This window comes from Ylistrum balloti, unplaced genomic scaffold, assembly GCF_031769215.1.
Source record: "Ylistrum balloti isolate Yb309-2 unplaced genomic scaffold, AGI_CSIRO_Ybal_v1 Utg370298, whole genome shotgun sequence".
NCBI lineage: Eukaryota > Metazoa > Mollusca > Bivalvia > Pectinida > Pectinidae > Ylistrum > Ylistrum balloti.
In genome coordinates, this window is record NW_026782224.1 from 982808 (window position 1) to 1009508 (window position 26701).

The 26701-nt window shown below is 34.8% G+C and overlaps 1 protein-coding gene across 1 annotated transcript in view; it reads left to right on the forward strand.

Annotated features, from left to right (window-relative positions):
* The first annotated feature begins 21482 nt into the window (after nucleotides 1-21482).
* The window catches only part of LOC132553119 (gamma-aminobutyric acid receptor subunit beta-like), an 88623-nt gene continuing 83404 nt past the window's right edge, over nucleotides 21483-26701 (forward strand). Inside the window, exon 1 of the mRNA XM_060217331.1 lies at nucleotides 21483-21574. Coding sequence (XP_060073314.1) covers nucleotides 21483-21574 — 92 coding nt within the window. The remainder of the gene's footprint in view (nucleotides 21575-26701) is intronic.

Here is a 26701-nt window from a genome sequence, read left to right on the forward strand (position 1 = left end):
TCAGTACGTTTTAAATCACATACTGAAACGTTGATTGATAAGGAAATGAGTACAGACTACGACTCGGTATTTGAAACTGATAATATACCGAACAATTGGAATGCTCACACTGTTAAACAGAGCAAGCACTTTGATAAGCTGTTTAGATAAACATAATTGCATGTATTATTGACTTAACATTAACTATGGTGTAGTAGGTATAATATCTAAACCCAGGCCAGATTTCGTAAAACCAATCTACATTGAACAAGATTTTCCTAAAGCAGTCGTTATTTTTCTCTTATTTATCATCCTTTTTTCTTATTTGGTTGTGGTCCTGTATGAGGGTATCCCTATAAATGTGTTTATGATGCCAATAGGTAGTGTTCACCTTGACAATTTGTGTGAGAAAATAACCTTAGATATCAATATTTTATAGAAGTACATGTACTACAGTTCCCGGATGATACTGTCATATTTTATAGAAGTACACGTACTACAGTTCCCGGATGTTAATGTCATATTTTATAGAAGTACATGTACTACAGTTCCCGGATGTTAATGTCATATTTTATAGAAGTACACGTACTACAGTTCCCGGATGATACTGTCATATTTTATAGAAGTACACGTACTACAGTTCCCGGATGATACTGTCATATTTTATAGAAGTACACGTACTACAGTTCCCGGATGATACTGTCATATTTTATAGAAGTACATGTACTACAGTTCCCGGATGTTATTTTTATATTTTATAGAAGTACACGTACTACAGTTCCCGGATGATACTGTCATATTTTATAGAAGTACATGTACTACAGTTCCCGGATGATACTGTCATATTTTATAGAAGTACATGTACTACAGTTCCCGGATGATACTGTCATATTTTATAGAAGTACATGTACTACAGTTCCCGGATGTTATTTTCATATTTTATAGAAGTACATGTACTACAGTTCCCGGATGATACTGTCATATTTTATAGAAGTACACGTACTACAGTTCCCTGATGATACTGTCATATTTTATAGAAGTACATGTACTACAGTTCCCGGATGATACTGTCATATTTTATAGAAGTACATGTACTACAGTTCCCGGAAATGTTAATAAAACTAATGTCATGATTTTTAGTTTTGAAAATGCAGACAGCGAACGATCAATGTTTTAGAAATTGCAGACAGATTTCGCTAGAAGAACTGATTTTGGTATGTGGAATGGAGGGATACGAAGGTTTAAAGTATGAAATAAACATTTAAGTTTTGTAAACGAAGTTACCAATGGGAATCATCACAAATACTAGATACATCTATACATGTACAATCAAAACTTTCATCAGACATCTTCTCACAATTTTAGATTTTTTTTCGATATTTCTTTAGTCTTAGAAGTTTAGCAGCATAATGAACCAGTAACAAGTCCAATTTGGCATTTTACCTTAAAACGGCACCATTACATTTTCAATTAATTCTACACTTTGTTTTGTCTCATACTTATCACAATTAAACGTTTCACTATATCACAAGAAAATGCCTGCAGCTTATTTATGAATTTTATAACACTTTGACATATGCTTCTTATTACCTTGCCATGCACATGTGAAACCTCGTTATTTCACATTTCAAATCATCCAACCAAATCTTGGGCTCATCCGTATTTATCACACTATTCTTCACACCATTAATAAATAATAGGCCTGACTTTTTTTTAAAAGAACGAAATTATCAAAAAAAAAAAAAAAAGGAAACAAATTACGACAACTGGAATTCTCGGTCGGTCACCGACCCAAGTACTAACCAGGCTCGTCGTTGTTTAATTTTCAACGTGATATGACTGCAGACGCTAAGGTTTTTTTCTGTCTATACATGGCATGCATATATTTTCCTCGCACAGTTGACCAAGTGCGAATAAGAGGCGCCATATTTGTCTGTAATGACTCTGCAGTTGATGGCCTAAATTTGATATGAGTATTTTTCGGTTGCACGAAAATCGTGATAATGGGAACAGATCGTATCATCAGCATGTTCCTTTTGTACTAAGCAGGTGCTTTTTCCAGTCTGTGTCTGTATTCACAACAGCATTTTTGTTATTATCAAATTAGCGATGTTAACAATAAATGTGACGTGAATAGCAAAAGCATACATGATATATAAATAGCTGTCTATTGTGTACGAGAAAACATTCGCCTTCCCATGAAACGAATATTGAATAAAAAAAACAATTGAAATTTTGCGACGGAATTTAATCGATATATGTTGATACTCTTACGACAAGAAACAGGAGAAATATATTGAGCATGAATTAGGATTTGTAAGATATATATCAGAACATTACCGAATACTAGGTATATTTTGTGCTACTCTAAAATCAATATAGACCGTGAATTAAACAGAAGGTTTTGACTGTAAAAAAAACACATTTTTATGGCGTTTTAGTTCATTTATCGGAAAAAAACCTATAAAAATGAAACATATGTTGTTTTACGTATTTTTTTAACACATTTATGTTATATGTGTCTATTCCAACTCAATGTGTGTTAACAATTCATAAAGACTGATAAACTTGGATTAGGAATGATGATAAAACAAACACAATTATTATATTGATGACAGATTTACACGCTACCACGCTACTTCAAGAATAACATTCATATTTTTGGATTACTGCATTCTAAAAAGCAGTAATTAACACTTTAAAAGTAAGATACTTAATTTAGTGAAATTCTTATGAACATGTATAATAAGATGATTCGTATTCACATGGCAATCCCGATCATACCACCATCTCGATCAACTGACAAGACCGGTTTAATGAGGCACCTGCATTTTTGCATATGTCAAGCAATGTTGAGTCATAATAACCATGTTAAGACATGCATAATAAAAGCTGTGAATATTCATAAAGGATGGATGAACGGGTACCAAGAATTCCTGATGTAGAGCAATTTAAAAAATATTTTTAAAAAATAAACAAATTCGCAGTTTCACGATTAAGTGTATTTAATTTTCTCGCCATATAATTTGATAGATTAACATGAGTTATTGAAGATCTGATGTGAAATATCTCGCTCCACTTACCGTTAGTCATCTTATCCCCTTACCACACTAAACATTATACAGATTACAACCGCGATACTGAGCTGATAAGAATTTTAGACTTCACTTTGCTACTAAAGACAAATTTATCAACTTTTAATTCACTCAGACACAATATAGCAACAAACAGTTGATAAAGATTCAAGGAAAAAGATAGTAATCATTATCTAAATTTCAGGAAGTGAGTATTTTAGAATTGTTGGACAAAACATGTTTTAAAGAAAAAAAATAATATAGATTATTTTACAACTATCTGTTTAAATGATACTTTCTTGAATATAACAACTGGTTGTAAAATTTTATGACAAATATTCCACAGCACTCTAGTACAAGAAACACTTTTTCACGATTAAGCGTGTAGCCTTCAGAAAATGGAGAGTTTAACAATTTTCGATCGTAGCGTGGTACCAAAGATCATTTGTTTAGACGTGAAAACTGTGTGCGTTAGGGCTTTTTAAAATAAAGGACCGTTAGATGCGGTTTCCTTCGACCTTGGAAAGGCATACGACACAACGTGGAAATACGGCATGATGGAAAATCAGCACGTATAGGTATCAGAGGTTATTTACCAAATTCTCAATCAGTGATTTCAGTGGAGGGTGCCCTTGATATCGATGACTTCATTATATGCTATCGATCTAAGCATATGAACAACATTGAAAGACAACTAAAACAGTGTTTGAATCGACTTCAAATTTGGGCAGATAAAAATGGATTTAAGTTTTCACAATTAAAAGCAGCTTGTATGCATTTTTGTCAATTGCAGAAACAACACGACGGTCAAATCTTTCTCTTTGTGGTGTACCCATTTAGGTTGTTGGACAAACCAAATTATTGAGTGTAATATTCGACAAGATATTATCGTTCATTCCACATATTAGATATCTTAAAGCCAAATGCCTTAAAACAATGAAAATTCTAAAAGTAGTGTCCCACACTGGTTGCGAATCTGATAGAAAAGTTTTGCAATGACTTTATAGAGCTTTCATTAGATCAAAATTAGACTACGATTCCATGGTTTATTGATCTACTAGGCCTTCGCATCTCAAATTATTAGACAGTGTTCATCACCAAGGTCTCAGGCTTGTTCTCGCAGTTTTTAAGACTACATCTACTCCAAGTCTCTATGTAGAGACTTTTCTCTTGAGTTTGATCCAAAATAAAAACATTTTTTTCTAAACATTCCACGATTCGATATTCGGATCTCCGCCCTTTTACAAAACGCAAATATTGATATAGACCACATTCAGTCACTCGGAACGACAGGAACTCAAGCATCGTGCTTGAATATACCTGAAGTTGACTTTTCACTAAATGAAATAGTAAAATTAGACACTCATAGTTACACCTTCCTTTTATCCTTTTCGAAATTGAAGTCAAAATATTTTTTAAATCTACATTAATACACTGATGGTTCAAAAGACAATGATAAAATTGCCACAGCAATGATTAATTAAGATGAAGTCTATGGATGCCGGCTACTGAACAACGTCTACTCAGCGGAGGCGCGAGCTATCTCTCGCTCTTGAACATATTCAAACAAACAAAGTAATAAAAACTGTTATCTATTCAGACTCTCTTTCTGTACTACAGAGTCTTTGCAATAGAAATATCGACAATATTTTTTATTCGTAACACATTAATACTATTTCATGAACTTACCTATATTTTTCATATTTTTTCCAGAGCACATAGCAATACCAGGCAACAAAAACGCAGATTGTGCCTCAAAGGAAGCTTTATCGCTTCCACCTGTTGATTTTTAACTTCATTTTACTGATTGTAAACCATTTATCAACAATTTTAAGAGCTCAGTGGCAGGAGGAATGGAATCAATATACCGATTACAAATTGCATTCAGTAAAAACTTTCATCGGTGAATGATCTCCATGCTATCGAGAAAACCACCGAGACAAAGTAAGAAGCAGAATGCTAACTGATGTTTGTGACAAACCTTAAACCATAACAATTATGTTAGTCAGACGAATGCCGTATTTCTATCAAATGATTGATGTTTCATCCAAACCCATTAGATATTTTTTTCACTTGACCTGACTTTAATTGTCAAGCATTATTTGTCATGTTATGACTAATCTCTTCTAAATCTGAAGTAGTTGAATGTGCATTAGCTGTAGAAAAAAGCCTGACAAAACTACAAACTTGTTCCTAAATTGATATTTTTATTGGATGTAATCTTGAAAAAGAGAGTAATACTTCATTCCGAATCATACGGATACAATTTGCACTACATTAATCTATGCTGAAAGGCGAAGATGGCCCTCGATGCATGTAATGAACTATTTACAGTTAAACGTTTTTATTGGACTGCATTGACCTTCTGTCTACGTGAGAAAACAATTATTTCAATGTTTCAAGTCTACAGACCCGTTTTGAAATAGCTTAGATTGATAAAATTCTTGATTAACTGAAAGAGGCTGGTGTTTATTATAGAATATTATTTACTATTTTGAATTTTTATAAGATATACCTGTATCAGATTTTTAATATGTATCTTTCACCGTTTTAGTTCGTTTGGTGTTATTTTCTTTTGGGTCGTCTTGTTTACAGGTGAATGGTCATATAGACCTTTTATGTGCTAAGCATGTAACAAAAATAATTTTCTTCAATATTGCTAGCAGGTAAATGTTCTTCAAACACTTATTGTAGCAAGCAAAACACAATCATCATGCCAGTTCGACAGTTGCTGACGTTCTATCGCTTTCTATGATGGTCTGGGGTCTATGAAATTCAGGACTCCGCCCCAATAAAACAAAAGTAGGGATGTAAGCGACTCGCACCATGGTTACATTTAAACAATGGCTTCGGAAAGAAATCAACGTATTCAAATGTATGCAACACACGGATCGTAACGTCTGTTTGTATCTACAAGTTGTTTGACCAGACATAAATCATAACACCAAAATAAAGTATGTTCGCCTTACTCTGTTTTATTGACTTATTCATGTTAGCCTCGTCTATGTCGATAGTACAGAGGTTAAGAAACTGGTTATTTCATACTTGTTTTTACCCGTTTATGAAAACTTGTCGTGTGGTTCCAAACTCTAATACAAGCACAATAAAAGCCCGCACACCTGTCACGTGATATATCTATATACCATGTAGATATTATGAGTAATCCTTGGTGACACCAGTACGTAACGGTCACGAAAAAGCCCGCACGCTGTCTACGTTTGAGTACTTAAACTCCCTAACGTGAGGTAACCCGTATGTATAATTTGTTTAGCAACCGAAATATCGATATCGAGATAATTTCTTTCAAATCTCTTCGTCGTCTGTACTACAGATACATCCACGTGGGATTTGTGATGGATGGTTCACAGACTTCACGATATTAGTGTGGTAATATTTCATCTTCGTTTATCAAATTATAAAGTGTCCTACACATGTTTACAGTAATAGTTTCTAAAAAAACACAATGCGTAGGTTGATTTCTAACCAACAAAATAAGTCATATTGGTACCACGATCACAAATATTCCAGCAATTTTATTGGTATGGTTTGCGTCATATGTAAGGCTTGCGTACTAATGTGAGGCACGACGTGTGTTCCTGAAAGGGTAGGGTACAACGAACGAGCGGACGCCATGACAGTGCTCTATCGGGCCGTGCCGTCACTGAAATAAAAATTGTAATATTTACAAGGGTACATATTGTACACAGATATGTAATATCACGGATAAGATAGGTATTTGCCTATTGAAGATTGCAGCTTGACTATTTAAACTGTGTGTAGATCATCAGACCACAGTTCCTTATTTTCCGTGGGCAAATGATAGTTTGATGTTGACAAGATAGTTTCCTTACTCAAATCTGGATATATCGATGAAACGGGTGTTTGAACCCATGCCTCTGCCGTGTTGGACGGCCGTGCAGAAAGGCTATTTGGAATGTGTTGCAAACAAGCCATCGAAGTATGCACTCCACATTGACACACGTCAGTGGATCCAAATAATTGTTGGAAAGTTAACTTTATACAACTCCAATAAAACTTGATGCAATGGAAAGTGTTTACAATTGTTCTCCTGCATCCTGCAATACGGGAACATATACAAGTAATGAAATACTGATATATCAAATATAACATTTATTTTACAACAATTGCGAAACTTATTCTAGTCACACGTGTTTGCCAAGATTTAAGAGAGCGAGAGGTCTTAATGTGCGATGAAATCCGATAAATCATTGGATACTTTCATATTGTTCCAAATATGTTTAGTTATCAAACGCTGAAACATAAGTATCAATAGGGCACCCTGCTTACGAAGCAACCCTATGTCTTTTAGAGAACAGAATACCGAAACAATTTTGGCAGACAAAGATAGTGACCAACTTGTCTAAATAATTACAGACAAGGAGAGTGACTGTCTTGTCTAAATAATTACGAAGATCGTTACCGTCTTTTCTACATCAAAATTTGGCTGACAGAGATAGTGACCATTTTTTTTACATAAATTCGTGCTATTGTGACCTTTACTAAGTGTGGTATTAATGAAAGCTTGGGGTAAAACCAGCGGGTATTGATAATTGATTTTGTCACTTTGTAAGAACATTTAACAGGCAGGTATACTACTCTCTCATCCCGTATCATAAACGGGTTATTTTATCTCCAGAAACAAGTCAACAACCTTTAAAATAACTACAAGGACATCAGTACCACAGCTGTAGTAACATCAAAACATTTAGCAGTTGTCTCCACAGCTTTTGTTTATAATATTGGGATTCTCATGACTATTGGCAGATCGAATGTTAATCCATGATTTTCCATGATCAAATTGTTAAGCATACTAGATTCGAGTATAAATTGGCGATGTGTCCACCGGTTGTTCCATTCTCACCACCCCTTTCGTTTGTTTTTAAAACAGGATTTTTTCATTGGTCTAATATTCACGGTTTCTTATCTTTCATACCTCCCTGCCGTAAACGTTTTTCATTTGTTAGATTGATACGTTTTAACACATCCTATTGGTTTGAAACTACCTGGTTTGACTTTCGAGTTATCTCCCTTCCATTATAGAATGCCTATTCTTTTTTACAAAGATTAGATACGACAGTTAAAACAATACGTGTAGAATGATTGGTGTGGTCAATGTGTTGTTGTCAGTTGTAATTAAGTATGAATGTATAAACAACGACATATTATTGGTATGATCGATGTCCATTGTAGCGAGTGTTGATCGATTACTGTCTTCAAGTCCAGTCTATTTGGTCTCTTAGGGAACGACTTCGTGATATCTCAACCCCTTAGGATAGAAAGACACCTGATCATGGCGGGAGATGGAGACCAGACTTAGATGGAAAGGACAGGCGCGTCCATCATTTAATTCCTATTGGCATGCATGGCGCTAGCCAATCTGATTTGTGCGTTGGTTTGAACTGCGTTCTAGGAGTATTCAGCGACGGTCGAACAATACCAGTTAAATGCAGACTTGAACATTAATCCTGTATTGCTACCCAGTGTGATTTCCATTTGAATCTGTAAGAATATACGGATTTCAACTACAATGAATGTTCTGTGGTGAGAATAATTTTCATTTCCAGACTACACTAAACAGAGCAGTCTTAATTAAAGTAAGATGGAATAAACAGCAAGACAACCGGAAATTGAAAATTTAAGATGCACATTTAAGAAAAGAAACATTCAATAATAGGAGCTATCGTTTTGAAACCTTTGCGTTCTTGACCTTGTGTTTCGAGAATATTGATTTCAACACTTTAACTCATGAATCCTTGAGATTTAATCAAAGTTTTGACAAGAAATGCCTCAATTCAACATGTCAGCATTTTATGCACATGATTTGGACTTTGAAATTTGACCTTGTATTAACATAAAATCGGTATTGCAAATAAAAGGGTGATGTCGTCAATTTCAGGAGCAAAGAAAGCATTCACTATTAACACTTCGTTACAAACGCATATTTCCATAATGTAGACCAGCACCGTGTGATACTATACGTCCTTGTTCAGATAGAACTTTATGTTCGCAGTGTCCTATCTTTTCCTATACACTAGCATGTAGGCAGTTCAATAGATTAATCACATTCCATGCACATATTTGCCAGCTTTAGATGTCTGTGTTGACTCTAGCATAGTTTCCTTGGCTCTCTGTAAGTTATTATGACAAAATTCCAAACATGTCATAATTTGTTCCATATTAATGGATCTGTTTTCAATATCCCACTTTTTGTGCAAGATGACGGTTACTGAAAAGAAAACTCACATTATGGAATTTCGAGATATTAAGGTTGTGGAAAGTTAAAGACAAGTTTTGTAGTGATGATAATGATCTCTTAGGGAAATCTGTTTGATATGAAGATGGACTGGACTGGTTGATGCTCGTTAGTAAGACTGGTGATTCGTTGTTGTTTATCTGAACAGTCCTTTTATTCATGGTTTACCCTCGTTTCATCAAATTTGAATTTGAATCAAGAGACTCAGATGGAATGTTAGTAACTGCATTGTTATTAAGTTAATGAGCGATAATCTGGAATGAAATTGACTTTTTTCCTTTTTTGACATTATCATTTAACTGTTTAAATTCACCTATGAATATAGAATTACTTTATACTTCATTTGCATGCTATCGGCGAGGTTTGGAGACACGGCTGCACGTACAGACCATAATCAGTTTAGTTACATGACCTTTGAAGGCCGCTCATGGTATCTGGATGTCGTTGACCCGTGTCCCTCTCTAGACAACTTATGAGATTTTTAGATTCATTCTGTCGTGACTGTTTACGATGTCTCATTTCACCTGCATTCGTCGTGTGTTTTCATATACATATGGTAGATTATTATTCAAAGAACTGATAGTGAACCGTAATAATTAGTGCCTTGTTCGTTTTTCCTAATAGGTTATCTTAAACACCAGGAGCTTATAGAACACTGATTTTATTGTCAATTACGAGACACGTTAACCATATCCACCGGTATGACTCTTAGTTAAAGTAGATTAATAGATATACTACAGGCTAGTGATGAGAATAATGTTCAGGATATAACACAAACATTGTTATTTCTGCACTATAAACCTGTCTTTGATATTTTCAGTTTGTAGATTATTGTTTAAAGGGGAATATTGTGTAAATATCCGCGTTGTGAATATATGGTCTACTTCGGACCATATCGTAACACATCCATATATGAGACACTGTGAAAAGCGAGCCTGTTCCCTTTTCCTTCTAGATGACTACAGTGGCCATTGAAAGGACGGAATTAGTGTAGCGAAAATGACGTATAATGTTGGTCATCTTATCCATCATATTTTATAAGTAAATCTATAAAAATATGAACAAAACAGTAATGTTCTTGGTCAATAATATATCTCCTTGGTAACATTTCTTTACAGTTATACTGATAAGCCTACCATAAATTCATCCCTCTTACCATCTTTGACAAATGTGTGATTAAAATTTTCCTACAAATTATGAGAAAGTTTTTTGTTAGAAGCCTAATGGTATTTATACATGTATAATAATATCTGAATCTTTTAAACAATTGTTAAAGTGTAAAGGACATTGCGTCATAATTCAATGGGGCAGAGGTGAGTACATATATGTGAATCAGTGTGTATTTCATACATTTACTTTAATCGGAATACGATGTACCCTTGATAGTTCTCGATAGTTTATACATGATAAAGAGATCTGTGTTCTCTTGAATACAAATATCTACATACTGGATTTACTAAATATTAATACGAACATGTTCACATATCAACGTTATGTCATATTCATAAAGAATACAAAAGTGTTAAGTGATTTTGATTAGGTGAGGTCTGGCAGTACTGTGCCCGTTCTAATCGAATTCATCGTCAGGTCTCTGTTTCGTTCATGGATATGTCCTGTAGTGTTGACAAAAAGAATGCTTAATCTTTGATACTGATGGCAGTAGGTCTTATATCAGTAGAAGACATGCTAACTAGTCACGTTCTCTCTGTTATATGCTTGGAAAAGCTCTGGTGAACTGAGTCATTGAAATTGGAGAGATAGTTCAGCACTTTACAGCAAATTGCTGCTCAATTGAATTGATAACGTATCAAAACATAATGCATTTCTAAGGTCAACAAGTCTTTCTGTAGGACATTGTTGCTGCTGTATGGTATGTTTCCTTTTCCAACGAATTTCTATGGAAAAAAAACATTTTCGTTGCACTGGCTACATCAAGATGATATAACGAGGATGGAGGAAGAGTTTGTATGCCATTCCTAGATGTTCAAGTTTAATTTATTCCTCGATTTGGCGGCTGGTGTTGATTTCCTTTGTTTTACTGGTCCATTTGGGAAAGTGTTGGGACTTAATTTGTTCACGGTCTATTTACAGTAAATTTTTCTGTTATGATGCTTTTTTTACATTATCATTATGTCTTCTTCAGCACGCTGTGTATCTAGCCCAGACAGATATTTTCAGTGTGGAATATTCCGTGGTCTATAAATTTCCTTATAATATTTTTCATGAAGTCTACACTGATAGGAACCATTATGGTATTTCCGTTTCGTCGGTACATAGGAAAGAGCTCGGCGTGCTCTCTATGTAAACGGTCTAGACTTCATTACATTGCTGTCTGTCAGTAATTGATAGTTGATGTATCTACGTGCCCGTGGGGTGGGGATTTGTATTTGCAAGGGGAGGAGGGAAAGATATTGGTGAATGTCAGGTCTCGCCGTAGACGGTGTTCGTATACACCACAATGTCCAGTTGAATTTTCTATCTTTGTTGGTTCATTCATAACATCATCTACAAGACAAACCCATTACTACCTAACATATATCAACACGTATACATACTGGGAAGTGAATACATCATCTACTGGACAGACACAATAGCTGAATGGATCGACTCTGAATATTACCAGGACTCTCTGACTCCTTCACAGTAACACAATCAGCAACGCAAGCTTTTAAAAAACGTGAAATACAAATGTGAAATATCATTATTAAAATATGGTAATTAAAACTGTTCAAACGGAGATGTGTTTATATTTACATCCAAAAACAAACACTATTAAAGGAGGCAGTTTAGTGGAATTAATGTCGGTAATATGTTGCTCTGTCTATCGAAACCTTACTTTGTCAGAGGCAATGGAGTAGCGTGTATAAGGGTATATATTCTAGGTGATATTCTGTTGTATTAACATAAACCTTACAGCATCAGAAACTATGAGGTTGCGTCCTAAGTGGATTGCATCTGAGTGATAATCAGTTGTGTCGACAGAAATCTTACAACTTAAGAGACCAAGAGGTATCGTCTTCTGTGGCATATGTCTCGGCAATGTCCAAATTTACCGTTGTTTGTGAACTGTGTCGAGGTGATATGGTCCTAAGAGATTGTCTAGCGAAAGCACACCTGACATTATTCAGCACTCGGCATATACAGACAAAAATGTGACACACATTTTGTTCATAGCAAGTCATTGAAGCCCTTCAATGTTTCCTTTGAAGGAAAATGGCACTCCTGAAAATCAGCTTCTTTACTCATACGAAAGACAAAGGTGACACCCTAGTATGTTTATAAAAGAACCGAATAATTATGTTTAAAATTTGACACTTCGTTGTGCCATTTCTAGTTCCCGATCCCTCTACAATAAAGATGTAACAATACTGAGTACCTTCCACAAGAACACCTCACAATGACCACATGTCAGGTTTAACACATAAGATATTTTACACAGGCTTGTAAGATTATGCTTCGCTGCAAGGCACCCTCACATCTGAAATTTCATGATACTATGTGTACTTTACAATTTTTTCTACCATCAGCTTTAGACTCACAGATATACAAACCAAAGCCATATAAAAGACGAGTTTGTGGGGTTGGTTCCTAAAAGTCGCAGAACAAGTTTCTATGTGAAAATGTAAAATGTTATATCATGTAATTGATTGGTTACATGGTATTACGTAACAATTGTGATATCTGACAACTGTAGACTATAAGTCTGCGGAGGAAGCCCGATACATACAGAGTCGAGCTTGCTGTGATGGCTGACGTATATCATCAGTAGCGTGATCTATACACACTTTTCTGAAAATAGATATCACTGGCAGACTAATTTATAGATATGTAACGAAATGGGTTAAAATATAAAAGTACATTAGTAAATATGACAAAACTAGAAATATAATTGTGCACTTTCATTGGATACGTTATATCAGAAAATAAAAAAGTAAATTGCATTTCTTGTTACAAATGTCAAATTGAACATGATGATTCGTATTAGTTCAAATGACGAATATATTTGGCTGGGATAACTAGTGTATACACAACGGAACGACATGTATCTAAAAGTAAAAACAGATCAATTTTAGCATATGACTTCCAATATTTCTTTAAGTGGAAGGGTGAGTTGTGATTGGGAAATGTATTTAAATCAACGGTATGATCTTTTTTTGTTTCTGGCCTGATAAATTAACATAACAGTTTTGATAAGTAACAAAATCTGAATTCAAGCACAAATTCGATTTAACAATGGCAAATTAAGAACAAAAGAAACATTTACACGGAGACTCCTTAAGACAGGTTACTGAGACCAGGTGTTCCGGAAAAAAACAAATTCAACAAAATAGAAGCCAAGGGCATCGCATTTTTACTGTCATTTCAGGACAAGACATCGTCTTCAATATATCCGAAAGTGATGCCTTTGTGACTTTTTATGGCAAGCTATTCGATAAAGTCAGCCTTTTTTTTATAGAAAATAATAACGCCTTTAGTCTTGTGGAAGATATTACCATCAAAGTCATAAAAGATATTGTCTACCAGACAATATATCATTTTAATAATTTTTTCCTGAGTTGCAATGTTGACACTTATGAAGCTTAGAATCCAATATAAACGAGGGAGGTCCATATACATGTACATATCATTAATATGCAAACTAAATTATCTTAATTCGTCACTCAAATTATATGAATATTCAACCACGGTACACTACAACTGAGCACAATGTATTTAAGTGAGATGGTCGTACGGTTTACAGTTCGTCAGCAGTTGATGAAAGTAATTTACGTGACTAAATATATTCGCGATACCCTCCATTTACATGTTACATATATCCTTGTTACCCTAGCAACTACTGACAACCATTCTAAATACTATAAGGCTTGAGTTACAGTCTGATCTTGAAACTGTTTACTCAAAAAGTGGAATTAATAGAATGTGGATTTTGAAAAACTCCAACGAGTTTTTGACCAACGTTTAATACCCTCTTCTAAAAAACAGGCCTTCAATAACATCATTTGATTTTACCACCCTATACATCACAATGCTCCATTCTAAACTAAAGGAATGTGTTCGTTTTCTTGTTATGAAAATTTCATTCTCGTTGAAAGGCGAGTAACTGTATAGATATACAATAGTGACCTACACTGAATCGCATTTCGTCAAAATACGCCCAAACCATAGAAGAATTAGTTTCTGGTTGACAACATCTTCGTCGAGTGTGGTGATCTATTGTTATACCTATGGGAAGTAACTCGTTTTTGTTTCTACACGAGACTGGACTAATTGAGGAGCTTAACAAAATAAGTCACAACTACTTTGTAACGTCTCTTTCAGATATAATGATGACGTCTTGTCTTTAAATAACAAAAAATGTATTTGGCCACGTTCATCGTATATATCCACCAGAATTGGAAATCAAAGACAATATTCTACAACGGCTGTTTATCTCGATCTCTTTCAACAACGAAACCAACATGGACAGCTTTCCACTTAACTGTAAGATAAACATCATGATTTAAATTTCCCTTTTGTGAATTTCCATTTCCGGATAGCAATACCCCTGCATCCTCAACATATGATGTTTACATGTTGCAGTTGATTCGATATTCAAGGACCTATTTCCATTATCACGATTTTCGTACAAAAGGTGCAAATTGATGAAAAATTTGGAGAAGTTTAGGGTCGATTTCATAGTGGTCTTATTGATACAAGTCATATTTCTTTGCTGTTGAAGCTGGACATGTTCTCGTAAGTTTGCCTGTTGGTTCTGTTGATGAGCACGTACCATATATTATTTTTTATAAACCAAGATTTAACGGTGGTGTCGTCGATGAAGCAGAAGATACTTTTTTTCTTTTGGTCATATTTGTCCTTGTTTATGGATTTTTTGTTTGGATTATGATTATGCAGACATATTGGTATTTTCTTAAATTGTTTTCCTTGTTGAGTAAATTGGTGCTGAAACTTGGTAAACGTGTCACAGAGGCTCAAATAAGATAATTATCTACAGTACAATGTAAATTGTCTTTAAAATAGCATAGATTGTCAAAACATTTAACTTACCTGTATGTTTTACATAGCCTCGTGCTTCCTGGAGACTGTAAACATGATAAGACTCTCTGAATTTGGCTCTGTGAGCCTCCAGCCAGTCAACAACCGGTTAAAAGTGAAATTGATTTTTCAATAAAATATTCATAATAGTATTAACGATTAAGTTCAGCACTAGTAATAACAGTCTAGATTTGTAAAAACATACCTGTGAAAGGCATAATTTAGCAGGTTGAACGACGTCTTTGACCGGCATAGCCTTCAAAAGTCAATAACCGGAAGTTTACTAGTGAAACTAATTACCTACTTAAGCAAACAAAAACAACATATTACACCTGAATAAATCCGCCTCACATACATTAAAATGTGTTTTAACTATACATTTTCGTAAAGTAAAATAAATGCAGATTTTTTTTCGGATATTATAGATTAAGAATTTAAACCTAAGACGGCAAAATCTCAATATAGACAGGAACTCTAACAAGACACACCAGAATCAGAGTCGCTTATTGGCTGATTTATTTGAGCGAGTCCTACGTAAAACGATACAGAACTACCGCTGGATAGACAGCGTTTGACCGCTGTCGTGGCTAGTTGCCTGTTTTAGTATCTTTATTCTGAAAGCCTTACAATGTAATTATTTCTATTGTGTGTTTGTTTCTTTAGAAGAAGGACGAATGGTGATATAAGTAAATGTGAGACATGTTTGACGTTTTGTAACAAGGTTTTCGTAACCAACTTCTGTCTGATGCACTGGAACAAACTATACTTGATTTCCCTCTCCCGGCCGACTAGGTTTTGTTTTCATTGGAAACGGACTTTGTCGGAAAAAAACGATTAAGAGTTATGTCGATGCAGAATATAGTTTTACTGTTTTGTTTACGTCATGGTAATATGCATTCTTTATGGTCGCGTAATCCACAAGCATTACAATGATTTGGGTCTGGCCTCTACGTGAACACGTAGAAGTGATTTGATTTAGCAGCTCAGTATTAAACTTAATTAATCATCCTACAAACCGCTCACTTAAAACTCTATATCAGTTGTTTCTGTGTGCTGCTTCATATCGGGAATCGTTAAATTAGACAAAATTGTATTTTGTGAGACAACACTATTTAACGACAGCATATACCACGATCCAAAGAATCACCTCACGTTACAGCTTTGCATTAAATATTCAATCAACTTTCCTTTGAGAGCAGAACGCACGGCAGTCTCTTGTAAAAAGGCCACATGGACAAACTTTCAAATGAAGGCAAAACAGAGAAAGTGTCAAGACAAACATAATCATTAGCATTTACACATCTGGTTCACAGAATAGGCATCATATATCTTATATATTTATTTACTTGGTTCTTCGTCCAATATTACCGACTTTTAGCCTTTCTGCGTTCGACCCAGGCTCTCACATTTTCACAACACATCAAGTTCTCAAACTTATCAGACAGGTTTTTTTAACAAAAAAACTAAACACCAGGTTCTCACACAGTTACTCTATGCATCAATTGTCTACACAATCACTCTAGACATTAAGTTCTCGCTCAAACATACTAGACACCGGGTTATCATACAAACATATTAGATATTTTCCTATAAACACGCTATAGATTTAGTTCTCAAGCAATCACACTGTACACTAGGTACCCACAGAATCACTTTAGACATCAATTTCTCACTCAAAGTCGTTAGATATCTGGTTCTCATACAAACACCTTAGACATATGGTTCTCATACAAACACACTGGACATATGGTTCTCATACAAACACTTTAGATATATGGTTGTCATACAGACACCTTAGATATCTGGTTCTCATACAAACACCTTAAACATATGGTTCTCATACAAACACCTCAGAGATATGGTTCTCACACAAACACCTTAGACATATGGTTCTCATACAAACACCTTAGACATGGTTCTCACACAAACACCTTAGACATATGGTTCTCATACAAACACACTAGACATGAATCTCACACAAACACACTAGACATGTTGTTCTCACACAAACACACTAGACATATGGTTCTCATACAAACACCTTAGACATATGGTTCTCATACAAACACACTAGACATGAATCTCACACAAACACACTAGACATGTTGTTCTCACACAAACACACTAGACATATGGTTCTCATACAAACACTTTAGACATATGGTTCTCACACAAACACACTAGACATATGGTTCTCATACAAACACCTTAGAGACATGGTTCTCGCACAAACACACTAGACATATGGTTCTTATATAAACACCTTTGAGAGATGGTTCTCACACAAACACACTAGACATGTTGTTCTCACACAAACACCTTAGACATATGGTTCTCATACAAACACCTTAGATATATGGTTCTTACAAAAACACACTAGACATATGGTTCTCATACAAACACCTTAGATATATGGTTCTTATATAAACTCAGTAGACATCAGATTTTCAAACAAATTCTTCCTTTATATGTTTTTATTGAGGAGGGGTTGCTATATATAGATATTGAATAGTGTCTTCAGTAATGGCAAATATATTTTCCCGGTGTGTATTTATTCCATTTATAACAGATATAAATGTAAAATATTGACTATACTTTTCTCGGATACTTTTTCTCATTATAACTATGCAGTGCGCGACAAGATATAATCCGTTTTTTCATCGATGTAAAAATAAAAAACACAAAACTAAATATAATTTTCGATATAATTTATTTTTATCTTCACATAGAAAGTGATACTTATTAATGCCACTAACAGAAAATGAAAAACACAGTTTAACGTTACTACGCGATCTGAAAATAGCTGTCGCTTTCGTTGAAACGAATCCTCTTGAAAGCTCCACTTTCAAGGCGTTCAGCTGAGGATATGTTTGACTTCTGATAAGGTGATTTGAGGTCCTGGCTGGCTTTGTTTGCTGACTTCAGAGAAAGTTTACCATAGAATTGAATGTTGTATTTCAAGTGAACAACCCTTTCAGGTTTCCTAGTTTAGTGTTGTCTCGGGCTTTATTATAAGTTGGTTTTATTAGATCATCTGAATTCTACCCTTTAATTGGTGAAAGCCTGCAGAAGCATTATTCTTAACTACTGAAAAATCACAAAATTGTTGACTTTTTCTCAAGTGACTTAAAAACAAAGCATCAGAGTTATATGTATATCTCACTGGCAAAATTAAATATATGTTTGACATTTTGCTGCTATCCATTGGAGACCTGGGTCCTAATTGTTTACTGAGAGTTTCATTTATTTTACTCCGTTGTGATTTTGGTATAACGTTTTCGTTTTTTTTTTTTATTATTATTATTTTTTATTATTATTAAAGTGCAGCTTGATTATTATATATTTTCCAGTCTTTACTTGCCTATTCGAGTATAAAATGTACAGACAATGTTAATATATGCTTTACGCCCTCTTTTGATAAGATGTCTTGAGCACAAACCGTAAGCTGGGTACTAAATATCTCAACTCATGATACGCACACTTAGGTTCTTAGCTGCTGAACTGAAGCTTACAAAGATGAAATTGAATAACTGCCAAGCATTAGAAATACTATGAGGTGATGAAAGGGTTACTAAAAGCAATAGGACTGACTGATTAAACCACTTTGACAGAATTACCCCACATGGTGCTCGTCAATGATGTTGATATGTTTCATGTCAAGGTTTCCATGGTGCGCTGGGAATATTGATATAACTCGTTCTACTTCAAAGGTTTGGTAACCATTCACGAACGTTACCTTTATGGGGTTCAGAATATAATGTGTCATACCTTTAACGCAAGAAGATATAAAACCTATCTCACAGGGGTCGCGTTACAAATCTGTTAATGTTAAACCTCCTGTAATCTGGACACTGACTAGAGTAGGGTAATGACAACTCTGAAGCCATGATAGAAATTAGTATTTTGAATTCATACATATTTCGCCAAAACATTAAACTTTTTTAATAAAGAGTGTTTATTAACTTGTTAACATTCTGCTGTACAGGTATTTGTATAATAACATTCGCCTAAACAATTAATTCCGATAGCCTTAGACGGTATGTCATGTTTTCGTAACCTTACCTTTCTACTTAACCCCTGTAAACAGAAATTATGTAAATTTGATGTCTGGCATTCCTAATGTTTCTGTTCCCTACTGTACATATGTAAATTCGACACCCAGACTCTATTTCAGTTTAGTCGACGTGAGATGACATGCCACAGGGACACTTTGGTAGCTTAGCGCGTCTGTTGATGGGATCCGAAAGAGTTATGAGAGTATTCTCTCCTATGTCTTGGCGGACGTCATATGGTATTACCTCAGCGATGAAACAGACCAGTCATAATTCTCACTGTTAAAACCAGAGGCAAGAGAATAAATGAATATCTGTACACACAGTTTGTGTTGTTTTATGATTCCCCTACTGTACATAGTAGACTTTATCTATACTATAAATTCCGGTATAGACCGATGTTAGGATGACACAGAACACATCCATTAGGGTTTCTATGTAATGTCTAACCATGCAATGGAACCGATGTGATGGAATGGTCTATCTTTAATAAAGGACCATTGTCAGGATTGTTCTTGTCTAATTCATAACCACAGTTTGAAATAGTTGTTTAAGAAAAGGCAGCGACTACTTGACCCTATCATGGTTTTGTAGTCTATATGCAGTTCTGTGTAATAAGAATATCGCTATGATAAGATATAAGGACGGTACAGTTTCTATAAACGTCTGTTATCCAGACGGAAAGTGCATTTCTATTGTCCTTGTATGACATACACTAATTAGAAAATACGATCGAGACACAATGATGTCTCATGTATTTGATATGTTACATAAATATCTATGTAGCTTAGAGTAAAAACAAAACAGTGTCAGAAGATGTTTACTTCATTTCTAATCGATTTCATTTTATCGTTCAATAATGTCATCAATTCTCGAACAGATATACGCAGTCGATTACTAAAAATAGGATGTGTCTAGATTACACATGTAAGTAACACATGCTGAAACTCGATGGAACACATTCATCTGAATCACACAAAACAGTTTCAACCCGTCTAATAGGAGAGTAACACTTCCTGAGAACATAAGCTATCAACACAGCTAGGAACAGTCCTCCTAACATTTTATAGTTTAGCCGTTTTCCAGTGTTAATATCTTACTTCACCATTTACACTTTGCTTTATCGTGTATGTCCTCTCGGTGTCCAGGGGAGCTAAAAATACACAGTCAATGCGTAGAAAGACCAATTAAAACGGAGACTTTATCAGCGTAAAACGAGGACTATTTCAGATTTCGTTCTCAGACAAATGACAGCAATGATACATAGCATGTCGGAAACCTTTCTTTGTATTGACATACAAACATGAGCTATCTCTGATTCGCCTACAAAGTGGTTTGGTATAAAAAAATTGGCAATATATAACCGACATTTTGATGAATTATTGTGTAATATTTTATTTTTATTTATTTTTGCATGGAATAAATAAAAAATCGAAAAATACATTAGAAAATAGTACACTCACACGCACAGATATTTCTTTTCAAAATATGATCGAGAAACAATATACATTATATGGTAAATGTATATATGACTGTTCTGAAAGTTCGTTTTTAACTTGACAGATTTCATACAGAAGTTGGCAAGTCCCGTTACAGAAAGCAAAAAAGTTCAAACTTGATAATGCAATCTTGTTTCCTGGACATTAAGGTATTACAAGCTTATAAGATGATAGCTTCCTCGGCATCAAGTTGTTGATACTGCCAGACACTATATTGATATGGCAAAAAAAAACAGAAAACAAAACTTGGAACTAGCCAACAATTTGTCAACATAATCACCTGTCGTCGCTTATATCCATACCAATTTAACAAACTATAACACATTGGTACATTGGTAGAAATCTGTGTATCTTCAATGACTATTTATGATAGCCAACATGAGAAATTCATTGGCCTAATAATCGATACTGGCAACAAACATGACTCCGGATTGATTCCCGTCACGCTGCTCTACATACACCGCACGTTTGTCTCTCGCGTCGAAGAAAAGAAAACAATGCGCGTGCGCGGTAAAATGGTTTTGCAGCAGAAGCAGACGACATATAGCGTTTCTCTCAGTTACAGACGATGGTGGTGCGTCAGGTGGATTTGCAGGATGTCATGGAAATGTTTTGGAGGGTGACAGCAATTCTACTCCTGTTGTTCGCCGATACGAACTGGTGAGTACCTCTATTGAGTATTTTGAGGCTCAAGTCCGATGTTTTCTCTCCAGTGGCCAACACTCGGTCAGACACCACATACGCAGAGATTGACGTGAAAGCTTACTCCCATACATTTCTCCAACTTATTGGCCAAAACCAATTCAGAGTATTGACAGGGTTGCAGAAATTTGCTTGCTGTTACTTTACTTTATTCATTCTTTTAGCGTCGAAATGTCAACATTAATTCATTGAAATGAACATTGAGTTACGTCTCATTCGTTCGGATATGTTTCTTCACACAAGAATCGAAGACCTTGACAGGCAAGCAGTGCTAGTTTTTGTCCGAAATTGGAAGTCTCGAAGGATTTCTCACCATTTCAAGCTGTGCACACTAGAGGTGATATTTTGTCGGCGGACCATCGGGAGCTTGATCAAGGGAACAATTGTCTAAACATTTTATACAGAGAACAGTTTATATGTCTTCAGATTTTATCCACTTCCATTAACTGATACAACACTGTGTTTTACCCTGTCTAACTGTGGCCCTGTTATCAGATGTAGACAGTCACCGCTTTGTTAACCCTAAAATGCTCCGGGACATACCCACAGTAGGTATCGATGCAAGCTCGGGCTTAAAGTAACTTTCTGTTGTTATAAAGAGATGGTCACCAATTACTGGCGTTGGCATGAAATATTTCTGATAATTTTTGGTGATAACATTTACAATATGTTTGGGAATATGAAAATGGAACGGACTTTCTTGTAGACCCAAGAACCGGAACAGGAATGTAGTCTTTTTTCGAATTATAATGTATTGAAATCAAATCTAATTCGCGAATTGAGACGATTTTGTTGGTAAATCTGGACACCTAGAACTGAACCTTAAACATTTTTATATAAATATTGTCATACATAACTAATCCTTGGCCGAGAAAGCTTTCTAAATATTGACACCGAAGTCTGGTCTTGGTATTTATGATTGCTAATTGTCAGAATTATGAAGACTTAAAATTATTTCCGTTGTACAATAGTTTTTCCTCGCCATGAGGAACCCAAATTTTGATTCGAAAGATAGGAATATTTTTGTTAAACACGCAATAATGAAAAAATATTAATCCGGTTTTCCGACTTGATACTTATATTGGTACAAATGTTGTCAACAAGTGATGCTGCAGTGGTTGTAGACGACAGTAAACATTGGTCTGAGAATTCTTGTTTCGTAATATGTAGTCACCCATACTTAATCCTATTGTAAGCTGACTGGTCTTTTGATTTTCAGCTCTCATTTTTTAAATGAATAGAATAACGGAATATCATTTGTATTCCCTCTTAGAGATATTCATGTCAAGATATAATTGTAATTTTTTATAACTTGAGGCTAGGTTTGAAAGATTTTATGATTTATTTCAACTATACATTGAGGAACAACGCCATATCATATAAAGATAAAACCACATGTAGATATATAAATTAGAGGTACTTATATTGTATATATTAAGAATGTAACGATCAATGATATTACTTTTTAACGTTTCTTTGGTTTCAAAAGATTGAATTGTTTCAAGTTCTAAGCATTAAACAGTATTGTAACCGGGTTAACTAAGTAAACATATTTACAACAATTAGTCACATGATTGAATATAATGAATTATGATCAAATCATTTAACAATTCATTTGTTTCCCTGAAAATTTTTTGAATAGTTCAGGCTCAAAGTATTGAGAGTGGTGCGACTGGTCTTATTGATAAACCTTTAGTCTTTTATAAAAGTTGTGCTTTAAACTCAACCAAGATTTCGGCAACAAGAAATTCAATCCTTCTCGTGATTATAAATTTCTTTTTTTTATTTTTTTGCTTTTAAAATAAGCATTCTTTGTTCTTAGAGATATAAACAGCGCTACAAGCTTATAATTGTGACCTACACTACTGCGTATATCGCTAAAACAAATCCAAAACATACCTGCGCGTGATTTTGTTGTCGTATTTTGGTAGCAAATATTGTGATAGAATATTGACATAGTCATAGATATTAATTAAAATATAACGTTAGACATGTACGATGCCCATTTGTTTCAGATAATAACTCGTCTCAGCTATATCATCTCTATATAAACATTTATAGGAGCAAACTTTCCAATAAGGATCATCTTCGACTTTTAAATGTCAAAAAGATGAGGTAGAGATATTGGTTAAAATTACATTTCATCAGGTATCATATTTTCATAAGCAACAGCATGGAAATGATTTTGTCAAAGGGAACAGGTTATTTTCTTATATAAGGTTTATTCTGGACAAACCCCAAAACTAAACTTTTATGAGCGTTTCTGACTTTAGCTTGTAAGATAAAATGTGGTAATAATGACATGTTAAAATTTCCGTTAATGTGCATTTGTATGTCAGTTACAATTGTGTTCTTGTCGACCACGATCGTTATAAATATTCCCTAACTCATTGTGACATCCTTTCGTGGAAGGGTACACAGTGTACTGCGAAAATCACTATAGTGTTTATCTGTTAGAACGTTTGCGACGTAGAGTAATCTGTTCAACGTGTACATTGTACCAGTGAATGTCAAGTTGTTGTCTGTAAAAATTAAATATCACCGATTTCCTTTAACCTTTTAATCATGGGAAGTTCCGAAGCATACTATTTTTATCATCGTTCTTATACAATTGATACACACTTTCATTGCTAAGCTGTACTGCAATGTATTTGCATTCAAATGTCACCTGCTAGTACGACACTTATCGAATTTATTTTTTACTTAAATATCCAGTGTATTGCACCATTATCAACCATGTCTATTTACAATAAAACTTTTCTGGATTATCCAACATGATTGCATTGCTTTTTCTCCATTGATGAAAATGTAATTTACCAACGCCTATCCCGTCAGGCATTGTACAGCCCGGATCTCCTCATGGCGTGTGTTTCTACTCCAAGTATTAGCGTTTGCCTAGGTATTTGAAAGTTTTAGTTTTAGATTTAGATTTTATTATTACATTAGAGATAACTATGTCTGAATGCTATGTATGAAAAAACTGTAATTCATATTCAGGTTTAATTAAACGATGACATGGTGTTCACAGAAGATCGATTAACACGGGGAAATAACCTGGCGACAGTGCTGAAACATACGTTGGAGAAAAAGTGCTGATGGCATTGTATAAAGTTTCATTGATGACAAGTTTAAAAGTGTACAACATCAGCTAAATGAATGAAGCTCGTATGAAATTCCTAACAAATATATAAATAATATTACCGAGCACGAACAAGGGTGTGATTTTACATCAGTCACTGAGAGGTCAACCATACATAACATGGCATGATATCATGACGTGACGTAAAATCGGTTTGTTTATACAGCTTGCGAACTCATGTCGGTTATAAAACGTTCTGCTTCTACATGACAAGCTAAGTAAAAGTTCAAAAGATATGTTTTATATTTCCACCTTCCAAATTGTTTGAGATAGTCATATTTTTTCTTTACAACAAAAAAGTTTGAAAATGAAACATTTTTCATACTTTTGTTTCTTCGTAGAATTTTCCTGGTTTTTCATTGTGTGTTATAGGATATTAGGCTCGATGTTGTACGGTTGGGAAAAGATCACATTTCTTTCATTCTTTCATTGCCTTATATGTCACGGCAAAAAATGACATATTTTCAAACTTATGAAAAAATTTTATTTTTAACCTACTCATAAAGACCAATAACAGGGTACCCCAAACCTAGCGTACAGGAGCTCCGTCAAATAATCATATCTAAATATGTCCCACCCGACACTGACAGCCAAAACCTAGCGTACACGAGCTCCGTCAAATAATCATATCTAAATATGTCCCACCCGACACTGACAGCCAAAACCTAGCGTACACGAGCTCCGTCAAATAATCATATCTAAATATGTCTCACCCGACAGCATTCAGCATTTTACATTCAAGAAATATGCCTAACATTATTATTATATCTATCTGTCATTCAGATTACATCTATATTGAATATAACTACAATCTGACGACCCTTCGATATCCATATTTACATTTCAGATCCTATTTTTTTAATACCATCGTTTTTATATTTGATCAAATTATTAATGTTTTGTCCGTATGTTTGTCTACTGAAACAGTGTCATCTTTTAAATCCTAATCGTCATTTCAACCGTTACCATTCATTAGAGTCACAATACATATGTATATAGGGTGCCACAATGTACGGTGGAGGAGATTGATATTAGGGTGCCACAATGTACGGTGGAGGAGATTGATATAAGGGTGCCACAATGTACGGTGGAGGAGATTGATATTAGGGTGCCACAATGTACGGTGGAGGAGATTGATATTAGGGTGCCACAATGTACGGTGGAGGAGATTGATATTAGGGTGCCACAATGTACGGTGGAGGAGATTGATATTAGGGTGCCACAATGTACGCTGGAGGAGATTGATATTAGGGTGCCACAATGTACGCTGGAGAAGATTGATATTAGGGTGCCACAATGTACGCTGGAGGAGATTGATATTAGCTGTGTCCACCTGTTTGATCAGAGATGCACCATATGTACTTAAGAGAAACAACAATGACTAACATGGGGATATTTTAAGTAAAAATACATAGTAGATTAGACACAAACTGATCTAAACTGATTCACAGTACAGGTACATCTGTAACGGCTTCATGATTCATATTGTTATAAGACCTGCACAAAAAGTGAAAGTCACACAAAAATTTGACTTTAAACTAAATCATGTTGATAAAAAAAAAACATACATATTACAAACATACAAAGGAAATTTCCTGGTAGAGGTAAATCCTGATTCTGGTAACCATGATAACGACTTAGATGGAAATAAAACATCAATGCGAGACAGAAAAGCTGGAGTTTAACAGAAAATGTCATTTTAACTGCAATGGGTTGATAAAGGCATAAAGTTGAGAGTAAACATACTATTTTTGTCGTTAGTATGCATTGTCCTTGAAGCCTTTCTATTTACAGCATATATATGTGTTGTGGTACGTCTGATAGTCGAGGCAGTAATCATTGTTTACTCATGGCCATTGTGCAGTGCTATTTAGTTTGTAGACAGATGGAAATTTCATCCCTAATGGTACGTAATATTCCATCGATTTCTGGGGATATATTAAATG